General features: G+C 41.0%; 1 protein-coding gene across 1 annotated transcript; it reads right to left on the bottom strand.

Annotated features, from left to right (window-relative positions):
- Positions 1-5361: 5361 nt before the first annotated feature.
- LOC111965205 (endoribonuclease ZC3H12A) lies at positions 5362-18724 on the bottom strand. The gene is made up of 6 exons (XM_023989239.2): positions 18526-18724; positions 15135-15590; positions 12928-13067; positions 10209-10443; positions 7797-7903; positions 5362-7504 (listed from the first exon to the last, which is right to left on the bottom strand). Exons 2-6 carry the CDS (start codon positions 15503-15505, stop codon positions 6375-6377), a joined length of 1983 nt encoding a protein of 660 aa, XP_023845007.1. The 5' UTR covers positions 15506-15590; positions 18526-18724; the 3' UTR covers positions 5362-6374.
- Positions 18725-24897: the final 6173 nt, after the last annotated feature.

The following is a 24897-nucleotide window of genomic DNA, read 5'->3' as shown; positions in this document are numbered from 1 at the left end:
ATATGTAACCCTAACCTTAGATCCCAACTCTAACACTAATTCTAACCTTAACCCTTAACCTCCTACAAATAGCATTTGACCTTGAAGGGACCAACAAAATGTCCCCAGTTGGTCACATTTTTGTTTGTTTACTATTCTTGTGGTGACTTCTGCTCCCCACATGTAAAGTTAAACACGTCCCCCCACACACACACACACACACACAAACCCCATAGCTTTCCAGGGCTCCGATAGTTCCCCAGCTGATCTGAAGGCTCAGTAAAGTAGGCTGACTTTGATCCCAGACAAGTGAACACATTCAACTGTAAACAGTGGAGAGCTGTTCAGGTGTATAACATTAGTCCTCACATAAATGACGAGTCATAATGACTGTATTAATAATGCAGGAGTGAGACAGTAGAAGGACAATAGCACAGATAACATCGAGATAATATGAAATATGCCATTTAACAGACACTTTTATCCAAAGGGACTTACAGTTGTGCTTGTATACATTTTCACATGGATGGCCCCTGTGGGAATTGAACCCACAATCCTGGCATGTTGCGCTGCAGGAAGTGAGCCATTTTTTAATATTTCACATTCTATACATGTACAGTTGAAGTCGGAAGTTTACATACACCTTAGCCAAATACATTTAAACTCACTTTTTTCACAATTCCTGACATTTAATCCTAGTAAAAATTCCCTGTCCTAGGTCAGTTAGGATCACCACTTTATTTTAAGAATGTGAAATGTCAGAATAATAGTTGAGAGAATGATTTATTTCAGCATATATTTCTTTCAGCACATTCCCAGTGGGTAAGAAGTTTACATACACTCAATTAGTATTTGGTAGCATTGCCTTTAAATTGTTTAACTTAGGTCAAATGTTTTGGGTAGCCTTCCACAAGCTTTCCACAATAAGTTGGGTGAATTTTGGCCCATTCCTCCTGACAGAGCTGGTGTAACTGAGTCAGGTTTGTAAGGCCTCCTTGCTCGCACACGCTTTTTCAGTTCTGCCCACACATTTTCTATAGGATTGAGGTCAGGGCTTTGTGAAGGCCACTCCAATACCTTGACTTTGTTGTCCTTCGGCCATTTTTCCTCCAAACATAACGATGGTCATTATGGCCAAACAGTTATATTTTTGTTTCATCAGGCCAGAGGACTTTTCTCCAAAAAGTATGTTTTTTGTCCCCGTGTGCAGTTGCAAACCGTAGTCTGGCTTTTTTATGGCGGTTTTGGAGCAGTGGTTTCTACCTTGCTGAGCGGCCTTTCAGGTTATGTCGATATAGGACTCGTTTTACTGTGGATATAGATGCTTTTGTACCGGTTTTCTCCAGCATCTTCACAAGGTCCTTTGCTGCTGTTCTGGGATTGATTTGCACTTTTCGCACCAAATTACATTCATCTCTAGGAGACAGAACACGTCTCCTTCCTGAGCGCTATGACGGCTGCGTGGTCCCATGGTGTTTATACTATTGTTTGTACAGATGAACTTGGTACCTTCAGGCGTTTGGAAATTGCTCCCAAGGATGACTTGTGGAGGTCTACAATTTATTTTGTGTAGTCTTGGCTGATTTCTTTTGATTTTCCCATGATGTCAAGCAAAGAGGCACTGAGTTTGAAGGTAGGCCTTGAAATACATCCACAGGTACACCTCCAATTGACTCAAATGATGTCAATTAGCCTATAAGAAGCTTCTAAAGCCATGACATTATTTTCTGGAATTTTACAAGCTGTTTAAAGGCACAGTCAACTTAGTGTATGTAAACTTCTGACCCACTGGAATTGTGATACAATTCAGACTATAAGTGAAATAATCTGTCTGTAAACAATTGTTGTGTCATGCACAAAGTCGATGTCCTAACCGACTTGCCAAAACTATAGTTTGTTATCAAGAAATGTGTGGAGTGGTTGAAAAACGAGTTTTAATGACTCTGTATGTAAACTTCCGACTTCAACTGTAGTCAGAAATATCTGTTTGTTTCTACAAAGCCTTCACAGTCTGACAATAAAGCAGCCCATTGCCCTGAGACATGGCTGACTTCAGTAAGGTCTACATACATGTCTCAGGGCAAGGCAGCCCCCCATCTTGGTATCTCTATAACTCAGTGAACTCAGAATATGACATGAAAATGCACTACAGGCACATACCTGTACAGATCTGACAAGGGAATATTAGTGGGAGGTTTTCAAGTACCTGCAATAGCATTCCTTAAAATACAGGGCAAAGGGAAACTCATAGGTCTTGGGAGTTGGGTCTGCACCCACAAGATCTGAGGCTGCATGTCACAGGGAAAACTGTCTGGAATTCAGCTTGTGTGTTTTGATAAAGCTTGCAATGTGAGTCATAGTCGCACAAAGGTCAGATTTGAAATCCTATGCTGGATTTTCAAGGAGTACAGGGTGTGTGTATGGGATAGAGTGAGGAGGCTGATGTGCGGAAGAGCATGAGCATGATACATGTTAGCTTGGCATATTCAATAACTAGCCTCATCAAATCTGGCTTGAGTCTAAGCCTTAAAGGCCCAATCTTGCTACATCCATTTTTGGATTTATAAATTAATGATATATACACCCATTGATTCTTGAATAATATAATTTATTAATGTCTCATGAGTTCAACTGTACTACCCCATCAGAACTCAAAATAAAATATTATTTTACTCTAATGTTTGTAAACGAAGTCAATGTGTCACGTTCCTGACCTGTTTTCCTTTGTTTTGTATTTATTTTAGTTGGTCAGGGCGTGAGTTGGGTGGGTTGTCTATGGTTGATTTTCTATGTTGGGATTTTGTGTTCGGCCTGGTATGATTCTCAATCAGAGACAGCTGTCAATCGTTGTCCCTGATTGAGAATCATACTTAGGCAGCCAGGGTTTCACTTGTGTTTTGTGGGTGTTTGTTCCTGTGGAGGTTTTGTTGCCACACAGGACGGTTTCGGTTTTGTCACGTTGGTTGTTTTTTGTATTTTGAAGTGTTTTGTTGACTTTCATTAAAAGAATGAACACTAACCACTCTGCGTTTTGGTCCCCACCTTCTGTCAGCGAGGACAGCCGTAACACAATGTAAACAAACACTATATAGCCTCAACATGGTTGAAGCTATCATTTTGATATCATGGATGGTCAGTCCTTGCATCCATAGCTCTGTCTCTGAATTTGAATGGTGTTATATTTCTCCAGACCCATTGCTCAGCTTTTTATAGAAACAGGGGCTGGGAGCATGCTTTGTTATTGTTTCAACTGCTGATTGCCCCTTCAAATGACACTTAAGGCTCTATTCAATCAGATCTGCTTTAGCCGACATCTGCATAGCGGTTGTTTTGGCGGTGTCAAAGGTGGAACTGTGATAGAGCTGTAAAATCCACAAGCGGCTTCTGGCATTATACCTAAAGCAGACATTGCCATTGGTTGCACTGAGTCGCATTAAGAGAAATCCCATGCAGCCTTGTTTACAAGTTCGAACACTGGAACGTGATATGTAATCTACACCTCGATTAGGCTGATAGAAAATCATGAAACTAAATAATGAGGATTTCTAGTTGAGCGTCATTATTTCTATTTAGCCTACACTTTCTCATTCTGAACTTCTAACGCAAATGGAACATGTGTGGCTTCCTGACAATGATCAAGAGCAGCTGCTCACTGATTTGACAGCTCCAATGCAGTTACACCTCTGACACCGCCAAAATACCAGCCATGCGGATGTCGGCTATTGCCTGGTTAATGCTTGATCTGATTGAATCTAGGTCTCACACCACATTTTAACCTCCTGTTCAGCACCATAATGAACATGGTTAATAGAAAAAAAATGGTGGAATTACACTTAAGTTAACTGACATTCAATTAAATGAAGATTATTTGTTACACTGTGGGCCCATTTACAGAATGACAGGGACAGAATGGTCTTCTAATATGCCATCACAACATGTCTAAAATATCTACATGGCATATTTAAATGTTATTTAGCTAACCTATCGTAGCAGGCGTAAAATAAACGCCTGAGTGGGACACCCCACATTCGGGTCATGACGAGAAAAAAAACTGTTGGGAGAGGTTGTATTCTGCACAGTTCAACCAATCCAGTAAATGTGGAGGAGGAGTTAAGAGTCTGATTCTGATTGCTAATATTTTGGATGGAAACAACGTCAAAGAGCAAGCTAGCTAACAAACGTGCCGTAGCTAGCTGCTAGACAGATATTAGCTAGTGTTGTCTAGCGACAATGGAATAATCTGGGAAAGTTGTCACTAACAAAATTGGTATGTGGTTTCTGTCGATTTTGTGGCAAGAATTTAATCTCGCTGAAACCTACATGAGGGTGGCTCTCCAGGAACAGGGTTGGAGAGCCCTGAGCTATGGTCATCATCAGATCATCATGGAGCATATGACTGTCTACGCTCTGAGGCACTAAAACAATGAAAGCACCATATCATAGTACAGCAGCTTGAGACAAAATACAGAGACATGACATTAGAAAATAGACAGGTATATTTCAAACCTTTCATTTTTGTGTAATATGACTTCCCAACATTAAAAAGGCAGTGTTTAAGTGGTATATAAATTAATATAAAATGAGTGAGTAACCCTTTATTACAGTCGGGTAAGTACTAGGTACTGGTAAATACTTGGCAACAAATTGTACTATTTGGTATAGTAGCTATTGGTAGTCCGAAGAAACAAAGTAGTCTACTCTAAAAATACATAAAAATGGCTGAGAAATATAATGCCTAGTGTTCCCTGCTAATTATTTCAAGTACCATGAGGTTATGACTGCATTAACCTGATATGAAGCTGGTAATACTATATGATAACATAATAATAACAAAATTCTAACTTTAAATATCTAGCTAGTACTTACCGTGCTGTTAAATAAAGTTACCAAAATGGGTTTAAAATAAAAAAAGTTTAACAATTTGTTTAGACCTAGAACTCTACTCCAAATGTGCATTGTAATTGAATTATACATTTGACATGTTTAGGCACTTAAAAAAGAAACTACAAAGTGCTGTCTATCAGCATACAGCAAAGACAGACAACTATCATAGAAACATTGTTGAAGTAATTGTCCAGTGAAAATCTCACTTTTAAAAAGTTTATATTCTGTTAACTCACACGCAAAGAAATGAGTTGTTGACTCATATTTGTGGTCAAAGCATAAATTGAGAACACACAAAACCCCCCCCCCCCCCCCCCCCCCCTTAAACTCAAACAGACAGTTTAAAAAATGCTTGCTATTTCCACGTAGAGGATGAGGTCATCCTCATTGAGCTTGAGCTGGCCAATCAGCAGTCTATTCGCATGAATATTTTTTATACCGGTATACGCCCACACCATTCCAACACAGAAAAGCTGCTTTTTAACATACTTGAAAACATTTAAAGGAAAACAAAAATCACTCATACTGTATTGTAATTMATTTTTGGTCATATTTCATAGAAATCGGGAAACACTGGACAGTTACTTTAAAAGATCTATTGGATTTACCCAGTCTTTGGTGATTACAAGAGACCCTCACAGGACATACTGTACATATTACATATTACACATTTTTTATACATTATCTTGCTGAGAACATCACATTCTGGTCTATGGGGGAATTACAATATTTGGGTCAATGACAAGGTGCTTTTCCAACATTAATTCAGTTTCTTTGGCAGCTTCTTCCACAGATTCTCTTGGTTAGAAGGATACTGTATAGTATTTGGGGCTCTTTGGGCGTAGCTTTATACACGGAAAAAATGTATACCATTGTATTCCACACTGCATAAAGAGATGGAATACCAAATATATTGGTCTATGAGACAGGAAATACATTATGGCCATCAGAACCACAATATACAAAAAACATAATAGTAAAAGGTGCAATTTCAGACAAGGACATTATTTGAGACAATTCTTATTGCATGAGAGCTGAATTTCAGACAAACGAGAGATCACATACGGTATATCCCAAATGATACAATATGCATCAACAGTCAAACACTCTAGATTCACGTTTGCCGTGGTATTGAGTCTAGAGGCAARATTTGACTACACTGTTATAAATGTATACAAATTTCAATACATTTCAAATAATCCAGTTAAACACGACAGGGGATTCATCCCAATTCTCCACACTTCTCCCAAACTGTGCACACACAACCTGTCATGGATTTAACATAAGCTATGCAAGCACATGACTGCTAAGGAAGGACAACATCAACAATWAAACGTTGCCCTTTCAATCAGTTACAGTAAATTACAAAGGAAAAGAACAAGAGAATAATTAACCAAGGCACATTTTCACACAAGTATCCCATTGAAATCAATKAATGATTTATGTGGAAGTTAGAGTTGTGCAAGCTTCTCAACCCTGAATTAACCCCTTAGACAAGATGCTTAGAGGCATCAGAAGGCCCCTCCATCAGATTTGAAATTGAGGATCTCCGCAGCCAGCTTCTGGGAGTCCATCAGGTGAGGGAACATCCCCATGACCGTATCTACTTGGTGGGGGTTGAAGATAGCCTGCAGTTTCTTACGGAGCTCCTCTCTGTCTGTGTCAAAGGCAGAAGGTGGAGGTGGCTGGGCCCAGGAGTTGAGTTCCTGCTGATTCCTGTAAGAGGAGCATGAGTGGGGGGCCCCATGCGGGGTAGGGGGGTGATGGAGGTGGGGGCTCGGGGTGAGGCTACACGATGCCCTAGCCTGGGGGACCCCGCCATGGAAGGGGTCTGACCAGTACTTCTGGGGGTGCTGATGGGGGTGGAAATTATGTGCCCCCACCCCGCCTTGCTGGAAGTTGCAGGGGAGGCTGTAGTGGTGCATGTTGGGTGGGAACAGAGAAGGCGAGTAGGTGTCATACCTTGGCTGGGATTGGGACTCGAGGTGTGGGTTGCTATGGTGCTGCTGCTGCTGGGGACCTGTGAAGGGAGCCAAATGGAAACAACACCTGCAGGGCTGGAGGCTGTCCTGGGCCAGCCTCTCTGGATGCATGCCTGGATGTCTGGAACCAGAGGGGAAGCCCTGCTGTTGCTGCTGCTGCCTGGGACTGAAGGACTTGCTGTGGCCTTGGGACATATCTGAGTACTGGCTCTCATAGGTGCCAAAACCAGAGTCCAGGCACTCATGGGAGATGCTGGCATAGGGGAGGTCAGTAGTAGCGTAGGGGGAGAGCATACTGGGCCAGTCCATTTGTCCTTGGCCTACTGCTGTGGGGCTGCGGGCCTGCTGGTTCCTACTGGAGTGTGGCCCATCCCAGGACAGCAACATGTTCTCAGTTACCTGGCTATTGGGACCCTCCCTCAGGGAACCGCGGTGCTCCAACGTCAGCCTGTGCTCCAGGTCATTCTCCAGAGAATAGGAGGGAAAGGGGCTCGGGTCGGACTGGGGGACCCTCAGGTGTGACATCATGTGATTCCGGTCCTCTTTTACTGAGGAGAGCCTTGCCTTCTCCCTGAGCTCATCAGCCAATGAGCAGTGGGATTGGTGAGTGCGCTCAGGGTGGTAGAACTTACACTTTACGCCGTACGTGCACTTTTTACCTGAAATAGAAAACATAAATGAGAGTTACTAAACATGACAGTTACAGTATTTCTACCTAAATCTAAAAAACAATTCTACAGGAGAAAGTATCTTGACTCTTCACAAAGAGTCTCAGATTAGARGAGCTGATATAAAATCAGTTATGCCTAATGGAAACCTGATCCTAGATTAGTACTTTGTGTTTCTCTTCTGCTTCAACAAGACAGGTTTTAAACTAAGCGTCAGTATTCAGACAATATAATTAGAACCCTATGGTATCTCACTCATATATCTCTATGGTTGAGATCTTACCATAAGGACAGAGTTGGCGTTTGTGTTCTGGTAGTAGAGGCTTCTTCCTCAGGAAGTTCTCCAGACTGGGACCATGACGACCAAGCGGGTCATCTGGGGGCATGAATCTGGGCCGGAAATGGGTAATATTGATCAGAAACCATACAGGCAGAGAAGTGATAGAGGATCGAATCTAATCGATTAGAACAATAAAACACAGAGCAGCCAGAGGGAATGTTTGCTTTTCATATCTGAAATAATTACATTAACACAGGTCTCATGAATCATCCTCTAACCATACAGGAGTGGTCACCAACCCTTTGAGTCAAGATCACTGAGTCAAAATGCAAGCGGAGATCTACCACAGATTTGTTTTAGAAGATTACATTTTAAAAAATGTAAGCCTATGCAACATTAACCTATTAAAAACAGTACTGAAACAATTAGGTTTATGCAGTAGGCTATAGGTCCAATACCTTATCACCGCATATTGGCTTTGCTTGAAATTGTCCTGCAAATGTATTGTTGTTCGCACCATTTTTATACATTTTAGGTAGGCTATACGGTCACACCGGTAATAGAGCAGATGTATTACTTGTGAGGCACAGCTGAGTGAGCTACATTTATATAATAATTTATTTTACTGGGCTGATGGTGCCTGCATCTGATGGTCAGTCTCAGTGGAGGGAGCGAGCAGCAGACTGAAGGTTCGCCTCTTAACGCCTCTTTCCATTTTCTACGCTGACCAAAAAGGGACACGTCTTCCAGCTGATGGCAAAACTCGAGTCGCACCACATTATTTCTGCCTCTGGACAAATACATGTTGTTACTCCTTTTATGGTGATTTTTCAGTAGCATATTGTGAAATATTAATGGAATAAAACAGAATCATTAAAAGCTTTAAAAGGATCCTGTAACCACACCTGTATAGCATAAGAAAAGCAAATATACAAAATAAATAGACACACATTGTAATCTAGATGCATGCCTGGATAAGAAGTGTCAAAATCAATATAATGAATGTATTTATGACTATAGCCTGGAGTGTGCTGATATAATCTACTTGTGACTGCAGCCTGGTAGGGGCCCCTATTACTTTTTAACCAAACTGTCACAGTTGCGCCACCAATATAATCKGTTCAGTGATTTGYAGAGTGTTAAATGATTTGTTGAGGTGGGAAAAAGTCTGCCTCAAAGAAAGAACTTAGGGTTGGAAACAATTGTGGCGCAATTYTTTTTACAGTCACTCCTCTCTATGTATGTAATGTAAGGATGAAACTGTATAAAAGGAGTGTGCTAAGGCTGGGAAAAACAGTTGATCCATGAACCAGCTCGGCTTTTTACTTTGTAATAAAGTTTACTTTGAATTCACAAGTTCTGATATCTGAGAAATATTATTGGACCAATATTTCTACRACACTTTCAACGGAGAAAGTGAAATATTCCTCTATATTAAAAAAGAACCAAGCCGCTAATAATAACCACGCAACCCACCGATGCACCTTTCCACTCATTCATTACAGCGGCAGTGCTGGTTGTAGCGCGAGTGGAAGTAGGATGAACGTGCACTTTATGACTTATAAAAGTGTAAAAATAAAAAATAAAATAAAAGAGTTGACAGTGCTGAGAAAGAACTTAAACATCAACAAGTTCATAAAAACACCAGCTGTTCGCTGTATTTGTTGAGTCATGTTTTAAAAGTTCTTAAATATCAACTTTTCTGTAGCTTTCTTTTATGCTTGCTACATTACTACAGACATGGTAATCTGAGCCATCTGATTGGTAGGCCTATAGTGCACTTGATTTACTCTCCGGGCCCGCCGGGAAGGCAGAGTTTGTACCTTCAGACACATGAAATGGTTTAAAAATGGAACACTTCACCTACCTGGCATGCAGGGCAGCTGAATCGGGTGCACCTGCCGCCAACAGCGCGAGACTAATAAAATAAAAATAGGAACGCAAGGCTTTGTCATTGAGTTTTTTACAGAAATGTTTGGCAATCGTCTAGGAATGCCTTGGAGATCAACCAGTTGGTGTTTTACACTGCTCTAAAAGGTGAAATCAGCTTTTCGGAACCAAGTTGCTCGCTATTTCTGGGCTGAATCCTGACTAGAGAACCATGTACATGACTCAAATTGTTCTACATATCTACCCTTGACATCAATGCATGATTAATACATGTTTTTTTTTTAAAGAGTTAAAAACCTGTTTTTATACATCTCTCCATCTCTCATGTTTCTGTCCAAAATCAGTATTTATGACATATGTTACCTGCTGAAACCCCCCATACCACATGTATGGTTCCCCTGCCTGCGTGGGATTGAATTCCGGCCCACTGGCCTCTTCACCATTGTATCTTCTCTCTATCAATCTCCCCTTAATGCAATGCCTGTCATCCCCCCCATTTTAAAAAGAAATAAATCCAGCACTCACTTGTCATTGACGAAAGAGTACATAAGCAGCCTCTCCTCGATACAGCGCTTCCACTCCGGACGCTCTCCCTGGAGGTCCCTATAGGTGTCGTTAGACACGATCACGCCGTCCGACTCGTAGGCCAGCTTCACAATAAAACGGTCGTCGTAGCAGACCACCCGTTTACCACCGACACGTCTCGAGGGAGTGAAGACAACTATCTTCTTCTTCTCTAGCTCCATTAGAATGTGTTGGTCTGGAAATAAACGTGCAGATGTTTCACCAAGTGTTTTATTATGTCCCAGTCAAGGGCCTTTATTCATAAAGCTTCTCAGAGTAGGAGTGCTGATTTCGGATCAGTTTTGCCGTATAGATAATAATGAATAAGATTACATGGACAGCTGTTGCTGGCGATGTAAGAAGCWGAGATGGTTCGCTTTATGTTTGGTCTTTCATCATATTGGAATTCTGTTTGACACAAATTATTCCACTGCCTTACCTTGTCTTCTTAGTACACATTAACATGACTAATATTTAAAAACAACATATTCTATACCTTTGCATGATGAACAAGCCAGGCGAAACTATGATAATAAAGGGTTGCATAACATTGCTTCAATCAAATATGGTATAGTGTACCAAATCAAACAGGGGACACGCAAAACACAAATCCATCAACTGTGGAGAAAAAAAATCCCTGAGACAAAACACACAGAGCACAAAGCCATCAATCGTTTATAACAAATATTACATGACTTTAATTATTACATAAGCTGTTCAAACATCACAACCCACATCCCCAATATCATATAACATGGAAACCTCCCAGCAGACTAAATTAAAGCATTGACAAATACATCCAAAATTAATGTTGAATAAATGCACCTGTGTGCACAGTGTTCAATATGACCTAAAAGTAATGTATTATTTCCTAGTGCTCCTAATGATACCCTTGAATATGGACCCTGACTTAAATAAGTGTGAGACAGAGCTCCATATTGAACAATTTTCTTGAGGTTTTTAGAGACTACTATTGACTAAAGCCTGAAATGCACTCACAAATGTCAACTGTCTGTGTCAAAAACGCTTTGATTGTTCAGGTAACAACAATCACTTGACATGTAAACCTTAACGCTCAATTAGAAACAGTTAAAAGACACAGTTTCAGACAGTAACCTGAGTGTGTGAGAAAAACAGTTTCACTTCCTGGTGGGGATTTCCAATTCCCAGGTAGGACTGACTGTTGCGGTTATTTTTACTTCCTGGTTACTGGGACTGAAAATATAACTTTTGGCATGCTTGCTCCACCTCAGACAAAGCCACTGAACCATGCAAGCAGTGGGCACCAAGTGATGATGCCTCAGCTTCAAATAGTGGTCCACCCTACTGCACACTGGCTTTGTTAGTGGTTACGCTAGGTTAACACAAACACCTCCTAAAAGATAGCCTTCAGATACATGGACAAGAGTCACTGCTGTGTTCGACAACATGATGTGGGTTGAAGCAATCCCAAATTGGGAACATTTATTTMGAATTTTTTTCAGAAAGCCTAGAGTATGACGTCAGGCAGTATTTCTTGATTTCAGCATTTCAACATTTGTCCAATAATACCCTCTGGTGGAGTTTCCCAATGCCTTTTGCCTCAGTCTCATATTACAGACACATCATATGACTGGAAACATACCGTAGGTGCAGTGAGTGTACTTACCAAAACCCCTGCATATAAACGAGATAAGGGAATGTATTGCATTATTTTAAAGAGATAGTCACAATGAATACTGTATTGTACTTTATTCTATTGTGTTGATTATCTGTGTCTAGTATTTTTATGTATTGCTGACCTCACAAAATTAATTTCCATAGACAAACCTAATCCTGGCCTAAAAAGAGAGATTAATCTCCGTCCCGGAAACTGTCCGTAAAAGCATTGTTTCATGTTGTACATGAACATAGTTTGTGTTTTCAAAATCCCCTGGTATTAAAGTATTAATATTCAGAAACAGAGTCTAATTTAAACTACAGTGCATTCAGAAAGTATTCAGGCCCCTTGACTTTTTCCACATTTTTACGTTACAGCCTTTTCTAAAGTGGATTAAATAGTTTAATTTTTCTTCTCATCAATCTACACACAATACAACATAATGAAAAAGAAAAAACAAGTTGAGAAATGTTGGCAAATGTATAATTTTTAAAATAAGTATTCAGACCCTTTACTCAGTACTTTATTGAAGTACCTTTGGCAGCGATTACAGTCTCGAGTCTTCTTGGGTATGACGCTACAAGCTTGACACACCTGTATTTGGGGAGWTTCTCCTATTTTTCACTGCAGATCCTCTCAAGCTCTGTCAAGTTGGATGGGGAGCGTCGCTGCACAGCTATTTTCAGGTCTCTCCACAGATGTTCGATCGGGTTCAAGTCTGGGCTATGATCGGGTTCAAGTCTGGGCTATACCACAACTTGACTCCAATCAAGTTGTAGAAACATCTCAAGGTTGATCAATGGAACCAGGATGCACCTGAGCTCAATTTCATGTCTCATAGCAAAGTGCCTGAATACTTATGTAAATAAGGTATTTCAGTTTTTTATTTTTAATACATTTGCAAAAAAATTGGGTATTGTGTGTAAATTGATGAGGATTTTAATTTATTTCATCCATTTTAGAATAAGGCTGTAATGTAACAATGTGGAAAAGTCAAGGGTTCTTAATACTTTCTGAATGCACTGTATTTGTGAATCTCACCTGTGATGGGGACATCAGGCCTGGGCTGCTCCTTGCGCCAGGAGGGCACAAACACAATGACAGTTGAGTGACCTCTATCCAGGAAATAGATCACTGCCAACTCAATTCCCCTACAGGAGAACACTTCCTTGTTACCATGACTGGAAGGGAGACAAGAGAGCAGGAAATGGGATAAATAAATATGTCATTACTTTCTATGAATCAACAAACCTTTCTAGTGAAGAGGGCAGATTTAAAAGGAAGGAGAAAGTTATGTCGATCTCTGATTGTTTCATTGTTAAAAAGGTAGAGAAAAGTTAATCTGACCAAATMATTTCTCCTCTGTCTACAATGCATTCGCTTCAGTGGCAATGCAAGTGAATGACAAGAATTGCATAGTTAAAAAAATACAGGAACACAGGCATGCAGCTCAAACAGTACTCTTTCTGAGGAGTAAAGTAGCACGACATCATTAAAGTAAAAGTAGCTGTTATAAGATAATAACATGTGACAGAATGACAGCTATACTGTACATCAAGGTCCTATTTTACGTACATTACCGTTCAAAAGTTCGGGGTCACATAGAACTGTCCTTGTTTTTGGAAGAAAAGCCATTTTTTTGTCCATTAAAATAACATCAAATTGATCAGAAATACAGTGTAGACATTGTTAATGTCRTAAATGACCATTGTAGCTGGATAGCTGATTTTTAATGGAATATCTACATAGGCATATAGAGGCCTATTATCAGCAACCATCACTCCTGTGTTCCAATGGCACGTTGTGTTAGCTAATCCAAGTTTGTCATTTTAAAAGGCTAATTGATCATTAGAAAACAATTTTGTGATTGTTAGCACAGCTGAAAACTGTTGTCCTGATTAAAGAAGCGTTTTTTTTTTGGTGAAATCTTCAAAATGTAACAGGAAAATGTAACATGTCATGTCTCAAAATTKATATCTATCTTACCTCTACTATTTTATGTCCTCCGGATTAGAGAAGWARGATGACGAGTTCAACTTTGAGCAGGTCAGTTTGCCTCAATTCTCGCACAGCATCCAGCCTAGCTGACACAATGCTATTTTCCAGATTTTTGAACCCCCCCTTTTTTTATTATATAAAAAAAAACACATCTGGCTTCCATTGATTTAGTCACCCTAATCTTGGCCATCCTACAAGGGCAATAAACTGAACGGATTATTATAGATACATGGGGTTTGGACCATTGGTTTTCTTAGAGAAGTGTCTACACAATTAACATATTATTTTATCCATTGGTAAAAAATATATTTTTGATTGGACACCCTACATTTTTTTGGTCATTTAGCAGACGCTCTTATCCAGATAAATCAGGGTCAAGTGCCTTGCTCAAGGGTACATCAACAGATTTGTCACCCAGTCRGCTTGGAGATTTGAACCAGCAATCTTTTGTTTACTGGCCCAATGGTTTTAACTGCTTTAACCTGCTGTCACTTGTGAATCTGACATTCCTTTGAACATACACGTGGGTTGTGTTTCCTTATTGGTTTATGATTTGAATCGAGTCCAAACATACACTGTATACTCAAATAGCTAGGTAATCAAACTGTAATAATGGAAGTTCTAAAATGTTGGCTTGGCTCCATACATGTAATAAGGAGACAAGTTAAAATGGTTGTAATTACAAACACTTGAACTAAAAAGACATAAGACTGAGTGACAATGTCGTCTGGCCTGTTCAATATGAACTCTATCCTGACAATATAAACACCGCCTTGACACATAGCTATCACTGGGAGCCAGTGCGAGGCAGAGACTTGCGTAGGAGATTTGCATATAGTGCAGCATTAACCTTAGCAAAGGCATGCACAGGCATGGATAACTACCTCTTCAAACCCAGCTGACAAAATTATTAAGGTGTATGAGAAGAGCTCGTGGTTCTTGTGATGCAGGGTCATAGTTCAACTGCTGATAATGAGTAGTTGTACACCTGTAGTTTACAGGTATTTTTGCATAGCTGGCTGTCATTTTCATTGTGATCTACAACCAACCACGTGAGGATAACATAATACAGTACATCCGCTTCATCTAATTTCTCAACCACAATAACACCTTAACCCTTACAGGGCAGGACTGTCATGACCATGACATACAGGCGCGCATGCACAGAGCTGAACTCATTGAAACACTTCAATTGAATGCTAGCTCTTACAAACAAAACAAGAATAATCCCTTCCTCTCTTCTCGCTCACCTCATGGCCACATTGCTGCCGTCAATGACGATAGGTTTCAGTCCACTGTCTGTGTCCCTCCTGTCTTCCAGTAATGAGACTGGTCTGTCTCCTTGGGAGCCATGGGTCCTAGAGGAGGCCATGCTGGAGCCTGTGTGGCTTTTGGGGCCAGTAGTATCTTCACCACTCTCAGGAATGGTGGAGTTAGAAGTACCAGTGCTGGCTCCGCTACGGACCAACTCCCCCAGTACAGAGTTGGTGTCTGTACTCAGGCCTAGCTTAAGCAGGGCGGCCCGAACCTCCATGGGGGAGTAGCCCAACTTTCTGAAGAAGTCCACCCTGAGTTGGAGCTCAGTGGCTGGGGTCTGGAGACTGGGAAAGGCCTGGTCCATCTTCTACTACTGTCAGTCTGGGCTTTCCTGTGCAGCTGTTCAGCTTGGGAGGGTTATGGCTTATTTTTCATGTTGATACGGTTGCCTGGATTGAACAGAGAGAGACTTTAGTTAAATTCAAGACAATGTTATGCAAATATACTGAACAAAAGTAGTCCAAAGAACATTCTTTTTGATGATCATCCAGGTGCTTTTCGGCAAACCTGAGTCAACTTTATAGATAGCAGTTCTCCCATTATGCCTGGCGAAAACCAAACACTGCCTTCCACAGTAAGAACCTCATACCAACTGTCAAGCATTGTGGTGGTAGTGTGATGGTTTGGGGATGCTTTGCTGCCCAAAGACCTGGACGACTTGCCTTAATAGAAGGAAAAATGAATTCTGCTCAGTATCAGAGAATGTCAGGTCATCCGTCTGTGAGCTGAAGCTAAAGCGCAGCTGGGTCATGCAGCAAGACAATGATCCAAAATACACAATCAGGTCTACATGAAAATGGCTAAAAAGGAACGAATTTAAAGTTTTGAAATGGCCTAGTCAAATCCCAATTGAGATGTTGTGGCTGGACTTGAAACGAGCAGTTTATGCTTGAAAACCCACAAATGTCGCTGAGTTAAAGCAGTTCTGCAGGCAAGAGTGGGCCACAATTCCTCCACAGCGATGTGAGAGACTGATCAACAACTACAGGAAGCATTTGGTTGCAGTCATTGCAGCTAAAGGTAGCACAACCAGTTATTGAATGTAAGGGGGCAGTTACTTATTCACACAACGGAATTGGGTGTTACATAACTTTGTTATTAAAAAAATAAATCCATGTTTTGTTATTTGTAAACTCAGGTTCCCTTTATCTAATATTAGGTTTTGCATCAGCATCAAAAATAGAGAAAATCAGAAAGGGGGCAAATACTTTTTCACGGCACTGTATAAAATGCGACAATTTCTAATATCTTACTGAGTTACAGTTCACATAAGGAAATCAGTCAATTGAAATAAATAAATTAGGCCCTAATCTATGGATTTCACAAGACTTGGAATATAGATATGCATCTGCTGGTCACAAATAACCCACCCCAAAAAAGGTAGGGGCGATAATCCGAAAACCAGTCAGTATCTGGTGTGACCACCATTCGCCTCATGCCGCGCGACAGATCTCCTTCGCATAGAGTTGATCAAGCGGTTGATTGTGGCCTGTGGAATGTTGTCCCACTCCTCTTCAATGGCTGTGCGAAGTTGCTGGATATTGGCGAGAACTGGAGCACGCTGTCATACGCGTCGCTCCAGAGCGTTCCAAACATGTTCAATGGGCGACATGTCTGGTGAGTATGCAGGCCATGGAAGAACTGGGACAATTTCAGCTTCCGGGAATTGTGTACAGATCCTTGCAATATGGGGCTGTGCATTATCATGCTGAAACATGAGGTGATGGCGGCGGATGAATAGCACGACGATGAGCATCAGGATCTCATCACTGTATATCAGTGCATTCAAATTGCCATCAATAAAATGCAATTGTATTTGTTGTCTGTAGCTAATGCCTGCCCATACCATAACCCCACCGGTACCATGGGGCACTCTGTTCACAACGTTGACATCAGCAAACTGCTCGCCCACACGTTTGCCATCTACCCGGTACAGTTGAAACCGAGATCCATCCGTGAAGAGCACACTTCTCCAGCGTGCCAGCGGCAATCGAAGGTGAGCATTTGCCCACTGGAGTCAGTTACGATGCCGAACTGCAGTCAGGTCAAGACCCTGTTGAGGACGACGAGCATGCAAATGAGCTTCCCTGAGACAATTTCTGACAGTTTGTGCAGAAATTCTACGGTTGTGCAAACCCAGTTTCATCAGCTGGCTGATCTCAGACGATCCCGCAGGTGAAGAAACCGGATGTGGAGATCATTGGCTGGTCTGCGTTTGTGAGGCCGGTTGGAAGTACTGCCAAATTCTGTAAAACGACATTGTAGTAGAGAAATGAACATTCAATTCAGCTCTGATGGACATTCCTGCTGTCAGCATGCCAGTTGCACACGGCCTCAGAACTTGAGACATCTGTGGCATTGTGATGCACATTTTAGAGTGTCCTTTTATTGTCCCCAGCACAAGGTGCACCTGTGTAATGCTCATGCTGCTTAATCAGCTTCTTGATATGCCACACTTGTCAGGTGGATGGATTATCTTGGCAAAGGAGAAATGCTCACTAACATTTTTACATACAATATTATGGTTAAGCGCCCTGCTCAAGGCACATCGACAAATTCTTCACCTAGTCGGCTCAGGGATTTGAACCAGCAACTCTTAACCGCTAGGCTACCTGCCGTCCACTAACAGAGAAGTAAACAAATGTGTCAACAAAATTTGAGAGAAATAAGCTTTTAGTGCATATGAAACATTTCTGGGATCTTTAATTTCAGCTCATGAAACCAACACTTTATAGTTTTGTTCTGTGTAGTTTGGCTGACATACTGTATTATGTTAGAGTAATATGCAAATAATTCAGTTGACAACTTGACATATTGACTGTACTGCATTACATTTGTATTACGTTGTAGGCCTAATATCTTTGTATTCACATTAGGCTAACGTGTCATAGGTCTACAGCAATTGCAMACCGTTTTTAGTTTATTGCAATGTATCACTGAAACTACACAATTAAACTGGTAAACCTATTGTAAACTTCCCAAATGTTATTCAACATTACCATAGCCTGAAGCACCCTAGACGAATCATGAAAGCAAATAACTAGATTAATCCCAAACCAATATAAAATGATTTACCCATGTAAATAATAAAATAGCATATACAAAAACTACGTTACATTACAAAGGCCGACAATGCAGAGGCAGACAACGGATTAGTGTATTCGTTTGTACAGGAGAGCCTGGCGCCGTGTTTTTCTCACGACAGTGGAATACAAGTACAGGTGACACGTAAATCAGAGTCATATGACGTTTGAGTGAAACTAATATAGTAAATCATTAGCTTTGTACAAATACACAACGTTGACAATGGCTTTTAGAATTTACCTTAACTTTCAAGTAGTGGTGCTCCATTTTCATCTCGACCATACATTTTGCATTTCTGATGTACGCTATGGTTATGACTTCGCAACCGCAGCACCTCCCTCTCTCGTGCTCAACAGTGTCCTTCCTTTATTCCTGTGTGGCCACGGCCCCAACTTGTTAAAGTCCTCCCAAATTGCTTTCAAATTACAGCCTACGTTACTGTAGAGCTACATTTTCTCAGTCCTAGCGGAGAAGTCAAATTCAATTCTTGAATTTCTGAAACTGAAACTAACCCTGCCCTTATGCTTTTACTAAGTCTTCTAAATAAATTCACCAAAATTATGGACATGTTATACCTATAGGTATAGCAATAGGAAGTAGGGGTGCTGAGGGTGCAGAATAAAAAAATATAATAATTGAAAAAAATTGGGCCTTAACTAGTCCTGTGGACCAGCTACACCCCCCCTCCCAAACATCTTCCTGCAGCTATGCCTGTAGGCCTTTTTCATTGTCTTACTGGAATTGCTCTCCATGAAAACTTTAGAAGCTTCTAGACATTAACAATAGGCTACAGTGATGATATAGGCTTAASCTACAGTGTAAATGTTTTTATACAGTGATAAGTATCTGGCCTCGTGAAATGTAGGCTCTAGTTCACTATAATTGATATATTCTATGGTACAGAACAGTTTTTCCCACTAGATGTCACCCTTTACATTGTCTCATGCTGGGTTGATGCACTCGTAGGCCTACCTTGCAAGGAAATATCAAGCCAAAGCTATCTTCATGTGTGTGTTTTGAGTATGTCAATACTCATGTGGGTTTCAAGATTGGGGGAAGCAATTTTTTTCACAAAAATATGCACCTTTTATGATGAGGCATTGCACGGATCAGACTAATATAAAACAGGCAAAAATATAACTCACTGTTCACAAAAAAATACCTGCTTTTCTTCTCCTTTCTTTGCTCACATCCAGAGCTCAGCCCCAGCTAGAGGAACATTCTTTAGCAGGACACGAGAAAAATGTAGAGTTTTATAAACACATTTCGTGCAATTCTACAACACTTTACTTGCCATGACTGGAGACATTAGCATAATCTTTAATACCACAAAATGACAGGGTAGGCTGATTTGCTGAAAATGACAMACTGAGATCAATAAAAACAACATCTAATTGAGGCCTATGAAAAGGGGAGACATTGTAGGCTATGTAGTCTATCTAGCCTGGATGAGAAAATTATTGTCCCAAAATAACTTGCCACGATAAAGACAGTGAATATGCGCACTCGCCGGGGATATGTCAAAAATCAGCTCTGATATTYGCTGCATGCTTGCCCAAACTGCACGCTTCCTAAATTGCGAGCTTCCCAGCTGGATGTGCTGGTAATTTAAAACAATCCACCACWATTTTTTWWAAAACAAGCTAATAATCCTCTGTGGCTAAATCATGCTCTCTGGTGTAGTGTTTTGAAGGATTACATTTTTTTGTGTATAGACAGGAGTATATCATTATGGCAAGTTCCATTCAAGTTACTTTAAGGGAAGCTTAGCTTATTGGACACGCCGCCTATGAATATGTGTAAGGCTAAGGGAGTAGCATTAAGGCTGGCTTGAGTCAAAAACAAATGTGTATTGTATGTGTGTGATTTGTTACTTCACGGGTTAGGAGAGGTTAGGCAAGTGTGTGGATGTGGCCAGTTTGTCTGTGCATTTCAGGTGAATCAATTTGTTTGGTAGGTACCAGGGTGGTAGCACTTTAGTTTAGAGTGCTAAAACAACAGGGTAACATCYGGAAAGTAATATGAAACAACAGCGAAACAAGACTGCAACGACCAGGTACAAACRAGGTAATAACCTGTTAATAGTTACTATTTAGCCGCTAAATACTGATGTAAAGTTACAGTTGAAGTCGGAGGTTTACATACACTTAGGTTGGAGTCATTAAAACTCGTTTTTCAACCACTCCACAAATTTCTTGTTAACAAACTATAGTTTTGGCAAGTCGGTTAGGGACATCTACTTTGTGCATGACACAAGTACGTTTTCCAACAATTGTTTACAGACAGGTTATTTCACAGGTTATTTTATAATTCACTCTATCACAATTCCAGTGGGTCAGAAGTTTACATACACTAAGTTGACTGTGCCTTTAAACAGCTTGGAAAATTCCAGTAAATKATGTCATGGCTTTAGAAGCTTCATATAGGCTAATTTACATACTTTGAGTCAATTGGAGGTGTACCTGTGGATGTATTTCAAGGCCTACCTTCAAACTCAGTGCCTCTTTGCTTGACATCATGGGAAAATCCAAAGAAATCAGCCAAGACCTCAGAAAAAAAAATTGTAGACCTCCACAAGTCTGGTTCATCATTGGGAGCAATTTCTGCACGCCTGAAGGTACCACATTCATCTGTACAAACAATAGTAGGCAAGTATAAACACCATAGGACCACGCAGCTGTCATACCGCTCAGGAAGGAGACGCGTTCTGTCTCCTAGAGATGAACGTACTTTGGTGCTAAAAGTGCAAATCAAACCCAGAACAACAGCAAAGGACCTTGTGAAGACGCTGGAGGAAACAGGTACAAAAGTATCTACTGTATATCCACAGTAAAACGAGTCCTATATCGACATAACCTGAAAGGCCGCTCAGCAAGGAAGAAGCCACTGCTCCAAAACCACCATAAAAAAAGCCAGACTACGGTTTGCAACTGCACATGGGGACAAAGATCGTACTTTATGTAGAAATGTCCTCTGGTCTGATGAAACAAAAATAGAACTGTTTGGCCATAATGACCATCGTTATGTTTGGAGGAGAAAAGGGGAGGCTTGCAAGCCGAAGAACACCATCCCAACCGTGAAGCACGGGGGTGGCAGCATCATGTTGTGCGGGTGCTTTGCTGCAGGAGGGACTGGTGCACTTCACAAAATATATGGCATCATGAGGGAGGAAAATTATTGGATATATTGAAGCAACATCTCAAGACATCAGTCAGGAAGTGAAAGCTTGGTCGCAAATGGGTCTTCCAAATGGACAATGACCCCAAGCATAATGGCTTAAGGACAACAAAGTCAAGGTATCGGAGTCGCACACAAAAGCCCTGACCTCCATTCTATAGAAAATTTGTGGGCAGAACTGAAAAAGCGTGTGCGAGCAAGGAGGCCTACAAATTTGACTCAGTACACCAGCTCTGTCAGGAGGATTGGGCCAAAATTCACCAAAATTTAAAGGCAATGCTACCAAATACTAATTGAGTTATATAAACTTCTGACCCACTGGAATGTGATGAAAAAATAAAAGCTGAAATAAATCCTTCTCTCTACTATTTTCTGACATTTCACATTCTTAAAATATCCTAACGACCTAAAACAGGGCATTTTTACTAGGATTAAATGTCAGAATTGTGAAAAACTGAGTTAAATGTATTGGCTAAGGTGATGTTAAACTTCCGACTCAACTGTATATACATTTCTCTGGTTGTTATGTAGAAACAATTATTCTTTACTGAAGAACTATCAATAATAGAGGCAAATTAGCAAAAGTTATATAGTAAGTCTTTCAGACATTTTCCATCTTCTCAGCAGCACTGTTTATACTTATAAGAATGTACTTGAACTTTCGTAGAAAGACTGTTTATCTAACAGAATCGTTTGAGAAACGACATCATACATGTACTGTATGTGGTCCAACCTCAAAACGTACCTTTTGTGTCTTTGGTTATAGCTGGGTAGTTACCTTGTTGTTGCCGTCATGTTTCGCTGTTGTTTCCTATTACTTTCCGTGCATCACCAAGTTATTTCGGCACTGTACTTAAGTAACTATTATGTAACTTACTGGTCATTTCTTTATAGTTTCACCATAGTTTCAGTATACAGTGGGTTAAAGTATTGAGACGCCTTCCCTTTTTCCACATTTTGTTACATTACAGACTTATTCTAAAATTGATTAAATTACTTTTGTTCTTCATCAATCTACACACAATACCCCATAATACCCCATATTTAAAAATACAAATCTGAAATACCTAATTTACATAAGTATTCAGACCCTTTGCTATTGTAACGGATGTGAAATGGCTAGCTAGTTAGCGGGTACGCGCTAATAGCGTTTCAATCAGTTACGTCACTTGCTCTGAAACCTAGAAGAAGTGTTGCCCCTTGCTCTGCAAGAGCCGCGGCTTTTGTGGAGCGATGGGTTACGACGCTTCGTGGGTGTCAGTTGTTGATGTGTGCAGAGGATCCCTGGTTCGCGCCCGTGTCGGGGCGAGGGGACGGTCTAAAGTTATACTGTTACACTATGAGACATGAAATTGAGGTCAGGTGCCTCCTGTTTCCATTGATCATCCTTGATATGTCTCTACAACTTGATTGGAGTCAACTTGTGGTAAATTTAATTGATTGGACATGATTTGGAAAGGCACACACTTGTCTATATAAGGTCCCACAGTTGACAGTGCATGTCAGAGCAAAAACCAAGCCATGGTCAAAAAAATTGTCCGTAGAGCTCCGAGACAGGATTGTGTTGAGGCACAGACCTGGGGAAGGATACCAAAACATTTCTGCAGCGTTGAAGGTCCCTAAGAACACAGTGGCCTCCATCATTCTTAAATGGAAGAAGTTTGGAAACACCAAGACTCTTCCTAGAGCTGGCTGCCCTGCCAAACTGAGACATCGGAGGAGAAGGGCCTTGGTCAGGGAGGTGACCAAGAACCCGATGGTCACTCTGACAGAACTCCAGAGTTCCTCTGTGGAGATGGGAGAACCTTCCAGAAGGACAACCATCTCTGCAGCACTCCACCAATCAGGCCTTAATGGCAGAGTGGCCAGACGGGAACCACTACTTAGCAAAAGGCCCATGACAGCCTGTTTGGAGTTTGCCAAAAGGCACCTAAAGGACCCCCAGACCATGAKAAAAACGATTCTCTGGTCTAATGAAACCAAGATTGAACACTGAAATAACAAAAATAACAAAGATAACGACCGAAACAGTTCTGGCTGGTGCAGACACACAAAACAGGAAACAACTACCCACAAAACACAGGTGGGATGAGGCTACCTAAGTATGGTTCTCAATCAGAGACAACGATAGACCGCTGCCTCTGATTGAGAACCACACTCGGCCAAACACATAGAAATATAAAACACAGAACAAAAACATAGAATGCCCACCCCAACTCACGCCCTGACCAAACCAAAATAGAGACATAACAAAGGAACTAAGGTCAGGGTGTGACAGTCTCATGTAAGTGTGTGTGTATCCTGTGTTATTATTTAGTTAGTTAATAAATGATTAAATACATTTGTGTAGTACTGAATAAGGCTCAAGGTTGGGGTTCTTGCGGATCCAAAAATGTTGCGACTGCTCAGAATGAGACTGATATGAGGTAATGATTAATAAGTGACTGTTATCGATATATAACTTATATATCTTCTAGAGTTTAATTCGGGAGATGGTAAACAACTTATYCTGTGGTGCCCCAAATTCCTACTGAGTTAATTGTTACATGATTAATTTAATTGGGTAAYAATTAAACATAGTTAGTGGATTAAATATGTAACAGTCATCAGATTAATTAAAGTCATGTCACTACAGACCTGTATTGTTGTCTGCTTCCCATTTTTTCCTGTTCTAGAATAGAGGCTGCTTGAGCTGAAACTGTCTTGGGTGTGACACGAGTGAAACCCGGTGGCCTGCGAGCGAACTGCAAAGCATAGCCCTTCCGAATTGTATTCAGTACCCAAAGGGGAGCTGTGCATGCATGTTTCCACACACTCAGTCTGCTGGACAGGTCTGCTCTTTCTATTACAAAAGGCAAGGCTGTCGTTTGATTGGGAATATCTAACTGGGGTACAGGCAAAGGCTGCTGTGCAGTTTGACAAGTTAGATTTTGACTGTTTACCGAGTCATATGCAGAGGCTGCTGCATGACTGTAATTAAACTGTGTGTCTCGGTGAAACCTAACTGTCCCAGCCTTATGTTTGGCCTTGGGCTCATGGAATCTTTCTCTAAGGCCATGACGCTCATAAGAATAGGGGCAGGAGAATAGGTGGGAAACACAGGAGTGTGTACACTTAGTGTGTGTTGGAGGGATGTGTGGAAGTGTGTGTCTTGTGTGCACATATACCGGGCAGCTTTTTCTGGCATTGGGCACTGTGTATCTAGTCTTCTCTTTCGTGTTSCTACCATGCATGGAGCGGATTTGACTAACTCTAGGATACAAAGCGAAGTCCCTCCCAGGAAGGCTCTCAGGTCCTCCGTGGTTTCTTTCCTCTGTACACCTGGGCAGTGGGCTGCTGCTGAGGGCATATAGGATTGAGGTTCCAGCCTCTTGCAACTGCTAATGGAGAAGCATGGGACATCTCCGATGTCGGAGTGGGTCTGTCCTGTGTTCG

The sequence above is a fragment of the Salvelinus sp. IW2-2015 genome, linkage group LG6.1 (genome assembly GCF_002910315.2).
Source record: "Salvelinus sp. IW2-2015 linkage group LG6.1, ASM291031v2, whole genome shotgun sequence".
Lineage (NCBI taxonomy): Eukaryota > Metazoa > Chordata > Actinopteri > Salmoniformes > Salmonidae > Salvelinus > Salvelinus sp. IW2-2015.
Note: the sequence above shows the minus strand (reverse complement) of the source record. Positions and strands in the feature narration are given on the sequence as shown.

Excerpts from the sequence above, each read along its gene's own strand:
- LOC111965205 (XM_023989239.2), bottom strand. The coding sequence starts at position 15,505 with ATGGACCAGGCCTTTCCCAGTCTCCAGACCCCAGCCACTGAGCTCCAA. Across the intron at positions 10,444-12,927 it reads GCCTGATGTCCCCATCACAG|ACCAACACATTCTAATGGAG; the intron begins GTGAGATTCACA and ends GTTTATTTCCAG. Across the intron at positions 7,904-10,208 it reads TACTCTTTCGTCAATGACAA|ATTCATGCCCCCAGATGACC; the intron begins GTGAGTGCTGGA and ends TTTCCGGCCCAG.